Source organism: Balaenoptera acutorostrata, chromosome 10 (genome assembly GCF_949987535.1).
Source record: "Balaenoptera acutorostrata chromosome 10, mBalAcu1.1, whole genome shotgun sequence".
Classification (NCBI taxonomy): Eukaryota; Metazoa; Chordata; class Mammalia; order Artiodactyla; family Balaenopteridae; genus Balaenoptera; species Balaenoptera acutorostrata.
In genome coordinates, this window is record NC_080073.1 from 65,439,682 (window position 1) to 65,451,429 (window position 11,748).

General features: G+C 38.1%; 1 protein-coding gene across 14 annotated transcripts in view; it reads right to left on the minus strand.

Annotated features, from left to right (window-relative positions):
- The window catches only part of MLIP (muscular LMNA interacting protein), a 298,573-nt gene extending 287,078 nt beyond the window's left edge, over window positions 1-11,495 (minus strand). For 13 of the 14 annotated variants that reach the window (XM_007186944.2, XM_007186939.2, XM_007186945.2 and 10 more), the window contains exon 1: window positions 11,329-11,495. In XM_007186944.2, coding sequence (XP_007187006.2) covers window positions 11,329-11,391 — 63 coding nt within the window. In that variant the 5' untranslated portion in view covers window positions 11,392-11,495. The remainder of the gene's footprint in view (window positions 1-11,328) is intronic. The other variant, XM_007186935.2, reaches the window with a different exon arrangement.
- Between the last annotated feature and the right edge of the window lie 253 nt (window positions 11,496-11,748).

Consider the following 11,748-nt stretch of genomic DNA (forward strand, 5'->3'; position numbering starts at 1 on the left):
TCCATCTGAATCTTTAATTAAACTAATGTTTCAGTCCATCATTCTTAGTGTTCCTATAGGAGCATTATTTGTTATTTGGACCCAAACACTAATTAGAAAGCAGATAAGTTGTTACATAAATTTATCCCAAAATGTATTCCTGTGTAAATTTAACCATAAAGAAAATTGAGTTTAGAGGCAACATGATATGGTGGTTAAGTGCATGGACTTGGAGACAGCCTGGGTTTGAAATGAGCTCTACCATTTACTAACTGTGTAACTAATTTCTCTTACCTTGGTCTCCCCATACATAAAACTAGAACAGAAATAATATCAACTTTGGGGGTTATTGTGTAGAGCTATACATCATATGTGTGTGTGTGTGTGTGTGTATATATATATATATATATATGTAAAAACAGTGATGCCTGGGTCATAGCAAAAATATGTAAGTATTAGTAGTATGGGTGGCTGTTGTTGAGATGATGAAATGTTTCCCTGGTGATAAAGAGAATCTATAATACATGGGATTCTTTCTATTGTTGATAATTAGAGTGTATATGCCTTTCCAATAAATGGTGCTGGAACATTTGGACATCCAAAAATGAAGAAGAAGAAGGTGGAAAGGAGGAGGACGAGGAGAAGTAGGAGGACAGGATGAGGAGAACAGTGACGAGGGGGAGGTGGAAGAAGGGGAGAGGAGCCAAAGAAGAAGAGGAGGAGGTGGAGGAGAGGGAGAATGGGAGAAGGGAAAGGGGGGGCAGGAAGTGAAGGCGAGGGGTAAGTATCATCCTAAAATTTTACCTAGGACTTTAAATACATGGGAAACCAAAAACGATCCGTTTTACATCTCAAGTATTATAAAAACAAACCAAAGCCAAATGCACAAGAATTCCAGATATCTCCAGAATAGATATGCTGTACTTCATCCAGAGTCTACAATTTATACTGCAGAGTATGTTAGGGATAATCTACCTCACAGCACTGGTATTTGGTAGAAAGAGAAAATGAATCTTAGCAAAATATAAACTCCTCAAAAATAAACATAGTAATCCTCAAAGGATAGTGCAGATTTTATTGACATCTTAAGCATCTCATTAAACATAACTGCCAGTGGTAGAGGTTCCTGGTATCTGAAAATATCTAATTAATCGCCATTTTTCATAGTACTTAATTTTCACAAGGGAATTGTAAACACAACCTGTTCTTGGAGCAAAAATGAAGTCCAATTAATTATTTTAAATGGTATTAAAAATCGTATCACTGTGGCTATATTTCTACCCACTCTGAGAAAGTTCCATGCCTTTGTCATTCTTTCATTGCTCCAACGAACTAGTGCTTTAGCTCACATTTGGAGTCTGCCACTTTCCTCCTGTCACATGCTGGCCTATTGTCACACTCTGGCAATGCTGTCGCCAGTGCCAAAATCTACAATTCTGCCACCAATGCCATCACTGCCTGCCAACGGACACACCAAGGTGTCCAGGGCTCTGCGTTGAGGATGCTGACGCCTTTGCCGAAGCTGCCAGCACCAAGCACACTGGCATTTAGTGCTTTCTACGCTGCTCAAAGACTTCATGGAAGACAACTCTGTCCATTTTTACTCACAAGCAAAACTGCTGAGGTTGAGTTGGAAGTCAACCAGAAGGGGAGGCCGCCTGCCATACTCAGGGTCCCTCATTTTCTATGAACAAAACCATAAGAATCTCATCTGTCTTTTCCCCGAGGGCTTGGGGATAAGTCTTTCACTGGGAGGCTTTTCAGTGTCTCTTAAAAACAGTCCTTTGAAAGTGCCAAGCTACCAGCTCTCCAGACATAGCTGAATCTTAGGATGAATTCAGTGTAGGCTTAGTCTGTGATCCCTGCTACTTATGAAGTCAAAGTGCATTGCACACCTACACACAGACACAGGTAAAAGTCACACCTGTGCAGTTGAACCGAGGTTTATTCGGTACACATCAGGTACAGCCCTTGGTGCCAGGAAAATCAAGTTCCTGACCTTGAGGTGTTTGCAGTCTGCTGGTGGCCCAAGGCTGTTTGACCAAAAGATGAAAGCTCTCCAGATGTCTACAAGTCTGCTTTCAGGTGAAGAATAGTGCACCAAATATCAGTTTACCTTGCGTTCTTCTCTGATTCAATCTCATCAGTTCAGCAGGATCATTAAAACGTGAGGTTATTATGAAAAAAAATCACTCTGAGCTATCTGAAATTTCAGTAAAACTGAAAAATATAGTTCAATACACAGTATTGTTGTCTTTTTTAGACTATTAAGAGATGTGCCACACAAATGTAGTCACTGATTGCATGTTAATGTCCTGCCAATGTGGAGGGTCCATAAAAGACTTGTTCATTCCACACTGTATAATATCTGAAGTTTTGTAGGGAAGAGATGGAGTATACTGTCCACTATACCACTGCCCTTAAATTTCCTCATATGATGTTATCATCGATTAGTAACTAATTTCCCTACTGTGTCCATTATTTTCACTTTTATCAAACAACATTGTAATAAACATTATTATAAATAATATTTGTATATTTCTTTGCTTCAAAAAATTCCTAGAGTAAAATTACCTGGCCAGTAGCTACATAAGCGCTTAAAGCCTTGATACATTTTATGCTCCAGAAAAGTTGTACCAGTATAAGTCCTACTTGTAGTATAGGAACTATATGTTTTATAGAAAAATTCTTAAATAAAAAAATAAATGAACCATTGGTGGTGTTGCTTTCCCAGGAAAATACATTATGTACAAGGAAGAAAAATGCCAGATGAAGGTGAGAGACATAAATTATGATCTCCTGAACAGAATAAATAGTTTCTGGATTTAAAACTTTTTTCAACCAAACAGCACTGCTAACCATATTTCTGTTCTTCTTTTAAACATTCTACACACACACGCACTAGGATGCCTTCCTATTTACCTCTATTCTTCCCCTCCTACAAACATCCCACCTTGATAAGTCTAGCAGTCATTGGTATATTTTTTATTAATTGTATTAAGTATGTCCTAATTATTTGCACCTCACAATTTAGCCATTTATTCTATCCCTACATAGTACTTACATTAATGTAATGTAATTATTCTCTGCTGAGACAAAACCATAATGTGTTTCAGAATGGGCGCCAGGTTTTTTAAATGCTCTTACTTTTGAAACTTTGTCATCCTTCCAGGACAGACAAAATCAAAACTTAGAGTTTTGATGATGGCACACTTCCTCAGCATTGCCTCTGGTTTTAAATCACATTCCCTCTGCAGAGGACAAATCCCAAGCACAAGTCCAGGGTTTCTTCTCCAGATGCAAGAAGTAAGTTATACCCCGCTGCGATTCTCATTTGTCTAATGGCTCCTGTGTATTAAAGGCTTCTTGTGTGCAAGTGCTTTTCCAAAATTTCCTTACTTCCAGTCCATATAACAGCCCTGGGAGGCAAGTCACATCCCATTTTACAGATAAGGAAACTGAAGCTTACATAGGTTGACATAAGTTGAACACACAAGAGTCCTCACCACAGAGTCCCTGAATTTAACCATCACGATCACTATGGCACAAAGAAGAAGGGTCAAAACTATAACTTTCTTAATTTTCAATTTTCAAACTTTTAGAAACAGCATAATTCTTTTAGTTATACGCTCAGAATATTTCTTGGCATGCCATGTACCATAGCTTATACAACACTTCTACATAATGCCTCTCTCTCAATGAAGAATCAGAATGTTTCCAACACTCCCGACCTATTGAAAAGATTTTCCAACACAAAGCATTGAGGAAGAGCTTTAAAAATAAGTCAAGGGTCTTCTGGTTCAAGATGACTGATGGAACCCAGGAGTTTCCCTCACATCCTTCCCTGCACCTCATTAAAAGGAGAGGAAAGGAATTTAAAAGAATAAACCCACAACAATAAGAGATCTGGCATGGGAGGGGAATCAGCATGAAAAACCATATTGTAAATTTCTAGAAGATAAAAAGGAGATGGAGGTGTATTGTTCTATGAAGCAGAGCTACAGCCAGGAAGGGACCCTAAAAGATGTCTTTCCAAACCCTGGAGGCACAAGAGTCAAGGAAGGCAAATTCCACAGGGCATGACTCTAGTAGATTTGCAAAGGAGAGAATTCATTGGAGGTCTCTTAGACCCACCCCCCCTTCTCCTTCCACACCCCCTGCAAAGGAGTACGGGCAGCCACGAGGTTGGCAAGCTACATGCAGAGGACTCCCAGGCTGGATGAATGAATGAATGAATAAATAAGGAGAAGCAAATAGAACAATAAAACATACAGGAATTCCCAGATTGAAAGCTGAGCTCCACTGGAAAAACAAAACAGAAATGGAAACACTTGCTTTTCCATATTTCCTTCACACTTTCTAAAAGAGCTCCCCACTCCCTGTGATAAGCTTATTAATTCATGCTGACATTTTCTCATTCAGCTTCCCCATGGTGACATGATATCCCAGGAAATTATACCAGGTTTGGGAAAGCAATCTTACGGGCTCTCTCATCTGCTCCAAAAATAAATGTCACCAAGTCAGTATTTAAGAGCATGAAGTGGTCTCTGAATGGCTACATCCTGACATCCAGCTTGTTTCGGAGAACAATCTGCGGTGATGTCTTCCCCAGAAGCTACCCATGCAAGGAAACGCCCACTAACTGAAAAGGAAATTGATGAAAGGACCCTTCAGAAAAACTTAGGTTATAAATAAAAGAGAGAAACCAGCAGTTAAACCACAGACATTCTCTTGCCATTTTTAAAAATCATCTCCTTATTTTTATGAAGATCAGATAGCAAAATAAAGCCCATGGCTCTCAAATATAATTCCATCACTAATACAGCAGCCTATTTGTCATTTCCTGGGGGGAGCCATACTCAGAACAGAACTGGCTAGGTAAGTCACTGTAATTCCCACAATGAGAACCTAGAAACTATCTCACCACATGTACAGGATATTATAAATGTCACTGTGAAATCACAGCTCAGTTAAAGCCTGCCATCCATCCCTCTTCTGTTACTCACCATCACACAGAGCTCTAGCAAAAGATCCATTCAATCAGTGCATCTCAGACTTACATTATCAGCAGACACTGCTTTAATTAGCAGTGGTTTTCAAAAGACTGGATGGTTTCGAGAACTTCGTGTGAACCGTAAGGTATAAATCTGGATCCTCATCAGTTTCACTTTACTCTTCACCTCCCCGCCCTGGGTTCTAACAGGCACAGCCCTCATTTTTTTTCTTCAAGGGAAAAGAAAAATCGTAAGGGTGACTAGGATTTTGCCATTCGTGTGCAATCTACTTTTTCCCCAACCTCAGTGATGCAAAAGGGACTAAAATTAGAGTTGCAAAAGAGACTAAAATTAGAGTTGCAAAGGGACCAAGTTATCTGTGTCAGGCACATTGCAGGGAGCAGCGAGAACTACAAAAGGGAATGAATACGCCCTAAACAAACCATCTTAGAATAACATTTAAAACACAGAGCTCATATTTTCTAAATTGTTATTCCCGATGAAAATAAAGTGTCCACTTTATTTTATGTAATATCGTAAGAAAATAGAACACCTTATTTCGATAATATCTCAATATTAATATTGAGGCATTTACATGCTTCTTTCTCCATCTATTCCATAATTTTCCTCCATGATTCAGTCCTCAAATCTTCTCAAATCTTTGTCATTTCTCATTTCTCAGTGAAAACATCGAAAATATATGCAATTCAATTCATGAGTACTGAACTGTGAACTTCCTACTGCAAGGAAGGTTTAATCTAATCACAAGGACTTCTATTTTACATTTTACATTCAGTCAGTGATGACATAAAAATATAAACTATTTCAATGTTTGTATAAAGAGGCATTGTTTGGTATGGCAAGGATTTAATCAGCATACAGCCAAAGGGTATTTTTCTACAGACTCATAAAGTTTTAGATAGAGTAGCAATCTTGGAAAATCCAACCCAGCCTCTCACCTTGTAGATAAGGACACCAAAGGTTAAGTGATTTGTCAAAAGCCACACAAACACAACTTTCCCACCAATACTGGTCCTAGACTCATATACAACATGCCTTTCACCACACCAGATGGCACTTAGGAAGAGGGAAGAAGGTCTCTTCTTTGGAATAAGAAGTCTTCAGCACCATACAATCACACACACACACAGACACACACACACACAGACACACACACACACACATCCCCAGAGGCATAGGTTCTCTGTTCCGATCTTCATAGATATGGTAGGATGGTCCTCAGAACACCTGCATGCCCTCTCCTACCCTAACTCATCATTTTCCCAGTATCACCTCATTCTGCAATGATGCCCATTAAGATTCTATTCCCACTGCTTAGTGGATTTCCCATTCATTCCTGTGATCCACCACCAACATGGCATCTCGTCTCTTCCCTCCTTTTTTTATTTCATCCTACATATTCTTCAGGAATTTTTAAACATTTGTTACTAACTCTATGGAGAGGAGGACAGAGAGAGGTTAGAGTGGGATTATTTCTTATGAAAGAGTGCTTTAAGAGCCATTATTTAGTTTTTCACTTTGATCTGCCAAATAATCAGGATTCATGGTTACTCTTTGCAACTATGCATCTTCAGCCAGGGTGAAACCAGACTCTTCTTACTACTCATAATGCTTGAGGGCTGTTTCAGTTCTTTGGAGAGTATGTCTTAATCAATGAACTCCTGAATACCTGGTACAGACTGATCAATCCTGCATCCCCTTTACTGAGTTCTCAGAGAGTTCTTATCCCCATAAGTCATGGGAACAACGTAACTGATCTTATTAAAAATTCAGAAGTGACACTGAGCTCAGAAATTCAGAGAATCCTAGTTCTGAGTTTCCTGTTTGCCTTCCAGTCAAGAGATGCTTATTGAGGCATTTACTATAAAATCGTGTTCATTACCGCCCATCTGTTTTTTGAAAATAATTATTTCCACAGAGTATGCTGGGTGTCAACTTATTACAGAGCTCTGGCCCTCTCTGAAGAAAAGGGAATAGTGAATTCAAAATATACTGATGACGAATGGGCCATCTTGGCAGGGGTGCCAAATAGGGGTATAGAATGCATAGTAGGCACCACAGACATGCCCGAGAGACCAGCAGCATTTTTAGAGATGCCCAAATGCCTACCAAGCTCCATGATGGTGCCACCCATAAAAACAAACGAGCCAGCAGCATGGGGGAGTTAAGGTTTGGGAACAAATTAACTCACATCCTCTACCATCAAAATGAACAGACACAATGGACATCTAAGGCAACTTTCTCAGTAAAATCCAGAACATAGCAAGAGTCATTGATCCACTCTTACAAATGCAAAGAAATGGAAGAAAGTTTTCAAAATAAATAATCAAATGTCAAAGAAAAGGAGATGTCACATTGTTCATTCATTTGTTTTCATTTCCCTTCATTTTGGTCATCACCAAAATTAGTTTATTAAGGATTTAAGGCAATCAATTATGATATAAAGATAGAGAGATTCAGTACCTTACCTCCAGAGAATTACAACCCTAAATTTACCACTTATTGTATTATGTGATGCTATCTTGTCTGGAATTATGTATAGATCAGAAACAACACTCTAGCTATACTGAAAATAATCTCTAGATAACTCACCAAAAACATCAGCAGTATACACTTTTTTTTTCAGGTATGTCAGCACCTACTGAGTACCTGTTATCAGGGACCCTAGTTAGATACAGTTGGAAAAAAGATATATAGATGTTGGTTTGAAGCCTTGGGAGCTTGCTGGGTGAAATTTGAAATTGGTCCCCATGCAGGGAGGGCAAGGAGAGACTGGAGAAGAGGCAGACACTCCAGATTGGTGGGTAGCAGGTTTAATAAGCAGGGAACTTATATACCAGGCTTGTCTCGGGCATCAGCAAGAGGACTGGATCCCCTGGATCGCTTGCCAGAATCTTAAGAGTTTATAGAGAGGTCGTAACTGGGTTCAGTCAGATGGTACCACCCAGCTGGTCTCAGCATCACGTTCCTCTCAAGGCTGCGTCCTTGGAACAGCTCCCACTGTGGGAACTGTGGGCAGAAAGCACATTCTAAGGACAGGGGAGGGGTGAGGAGACTTCCACTGCCTGGGTCCTACTCTTGGGTCAACCAGAGGTCATGTCCTCCCCATTACCTCCTTCAACAGTAGACATTTATAATGAAATGAACTATGTTACTGCATAAAATGCTTTACAATTGTTCCCATTGTTAAGACATTCTGATGCATAATTATAGTCTTGCTGTCCCAAGTCTATGTGAGAAAAAAGAATTTGGAATGTTTTTGTTTTGTACACTTAGAATATGTCTAAGCTACTAAAACTTACCATTATTCTTTTATAATCTACTAAAAATAATCAAAACGATAATCTCCTTGATGGCCAAGACTTTCTTTATCATGCATGTTCTGCTGCAGCCCTTAGTACCTGTCTTGTTCCAACTAGGCATTCAGGAACGTGTATTGATCTGAAAGCCTCTTTTTTGTTTCTTTCTGAGGACAATCCTACCTAATAGACACTAGGTTGCATCTCTGAAGATGCTCCAAACAAAACTCAAACTTGCCATCAGATAATAACAACAGGAATTATAACCAAAACAGCAGTTCCGTGTTTTATTTGCTAACAGATTTCTTCTTAGAAAATAATTAATTTTATTTATATTAATGAACCTATGAATTGATAACTAATATAACCTTAAAGTGCTACCCTTCACTGAATTACCACAGAATTTTTAAATGTATACTTTGTGTTTTTATATTTTACCCATAGTTTTTTCTTCAGTGTCTTTTCTCTTTCATTGTATTTAAAAGTGGCAGGATTCTCTTTTCCTAAAATTGAGAAGAACGCTTTTTGTGAGATCCTAAGGAAATCTGCATGTCATCGGATAAGGCTTTCACCCTCAAATTTAAAATGTCAAAAAATGTTTACATATTAAAGGTAGAATTTTATTTAAAATACAAGTTTTTAGCTTCTTATGTTAGATACATCCTGTTTAAAAAAACTGTCAGATGACAAATTTCTTTCTCAATCTCAGAGTTACTTTTACTCAAAAAAGCAATATTGATGATATTCAGCAATTGACTACTTTCTTAATTTGCTTCTACCAAGCATCAGTATAAAATGAGTTGGATGCAATACCCTTCTCATTATCATTATTTTTGTGATACTTACTGAACATTTATTGCTTGGGAGATAGAATTGTCTCTTGAGATATACTAATGTGATAGAAATTATTAGACTTTTGTGTGAGATCTATTTGTTCTTATCATCTTTTAGAGAAAGAAACCATTACGATGTCAGAATGCCCTGAAGTGCATGACCAGTTTTACTATGTTAATACATGAATTGTTCCTTTTCATTAAGAAATTTCGGTTGAAGATCAATGTAAGTGAAATTCTTTGTTGACGCATTTAATAATCTAAAAGAAAGAGTTCAGAGAGTAGTCAGAATTTCTTGCCTGAATTTTACTTATTTATTATTTACTTATTATTTATCTATTTATCTGTACAGGTAACTTCCCCAAGTACTGAACTTTATTTACTGTGTTCCCTCCCTACCTGAGAACAGTTTCTGCTCAGTACAGATTGGATATTCTGGTGCCTTTTGATTGGCCCCAGATTTTCCTCCAGTCTTCTGGAAATTAATCAGAGGCCAGCCCTAGGCTTCCCCTCCAGAGTAAAGTCCATGAATTCCGTGGCAGCTACTCCCTCTAAGGAGAGGATTTAGCTCACTTCTAGATTCATAGCTGTGTTCCAGGTAGAGTCCGGCATGAAGAATGTGTGACCTCCCAGGCAGTGAGATTTTTATACACCAAGAGATCATTTTCACTTTTGTTCACGTGCCCCATATCCACTATGTTTATTTGCAAAACTTCCTGTAAGAGATTGCCAGGGAGCTCTGGGTCAAATTTCACACTAATTCATAGCAACTCTTATTCGTGTTTTATTTACCCTCTATCTGGTTCCATCAAGGTTTTATAACCACTAAGCCATTATGGTTAACATATCTGAGTTTTCCCTTTACTTTGAAACGCATTTCAGCTTTCTCTTTCTATATAAACAAACCCTGGGTATGTACTTGCTAAGTAAGTCAGGCCAGAAACCGTTTGAAAACATCAGTCTCAGCCGAGGGACTTCACATACATTATAGTTTTTAATGCTCATGACAGCCTTCAAATTAGGTATTACTGTTCCCCTTCAACAAGTAAGTTAACTGAGACTCAAAAAGCTTAAACAAAATCCCATTGTCCTACATTTAGAAGTTATGGATTGAGAATTTGCACCAGATCTTTCTGACTCAAAACCCCTGGTTAGTTCTACAATAATACATGGCTTTTCAAAACAGTCAAAAAGCAAAGTAGTCTATGGCCGTGACATGTTTAAACAACCACCTAGAATAGAGGTCCACAGTCGATATTCAAAATGACCCGAATCCTTTAAGAAAAGGTTGTATTTTATCCAATGTATTTCTTCAAGACCTTGAAATTCTAATACACCTTAAGAGTTTTCAACCCAGTATTGTTCTTCTTTCTATCTTTCAAGAATATCACTACTAGTGCATACATCTGAACGTCAGAAATCCAGAGCAATGCAGTCTCACGAGTTTAAGAAGCCACGGTCTTAAACTCAATATGGATTTACTTTTTGCTACTTGCACTGCTTTTAAAATTAGCCGGCCCTGTTCTAACATTAACTCTGAAGCCACAGTAACTTTACAAACACAATTAGCCTCCTATACTCATCAGGTGGACCATGAACAATACATTCTACTCCAGGTTACACTATATTTTATGTTTGAGCAAATAGAAGTGACCACTATGTTCATTGACATTGAATTTCTTAACATCAAGGTAAAGCTACTTTTACAACTTTTATAGCCTAAAACTAAAAACTTTTTGAAGAGTAAACTTCATCCTTACACCAGAAGATCATTAACTTATTCCATAAAACATTAAAACAGTCCATAATTCTTATATTTCTCCTGACACATATTTCTGGTATCTCTGAGAGAAACTGGGCTTTGAACATTCGTTAAACCTCTTATCAGTAAAGACAATAATCTCCCAGTATTGAGACAATCACAACAAGGGCTCAAAATAAGTGGATTCTGGTTTTAAAAATGGAGATAAACCACATCATTAACTAAATCAAATTTGCCCACATTCTGGTAATGACAACGCATTAATAATTTTATTACATTGTTTTCAGTAAAGCCCTTGAAACTCATTCATTTCAAGGTTGTTGACCAGAAAAACATGGAAACATAGGCTGCCTGGTACAACTTTTCCAAACTATGACAGCTGATTTTTACTCCATCAGTCACATCATAAAGCTGTGTTTGCGAAATCTCACTAGTCTTACCTTCAGTTTCTCCTCTAAATTCTGGTTTAATAAGCTTCCTTTTTCATGCTTTTCAAATTCCATGTTGAAAGAGAATGAGAGAGAGAGAGACAGAAAAAGTGAGATTCCGATTCTGTCTAGAAAACGATGTGACGCGCTTACGTGTTAGATATTGCAGGACATTCCAACTTGTGAGAGCCCAGGACACTATCAGAAAGCCCTGGCGATAATTTCTGGTTAGCTAGTGTTTCCATTTATAGATGTTCAAACCCCATAAACAGAGCACTGAAGAGAAGTCAGGCAGCTGGCCTTAGATAATGATAAATGTCACTTGATATAAAAGCAAACTCTCCAACAGGAGGCTATCCCAACATGTTAGGTTACCTGAGTCAAGAAAGACGTCTGTGACAAAAAGCCACTATCAAAGATTTCATTAGTAGC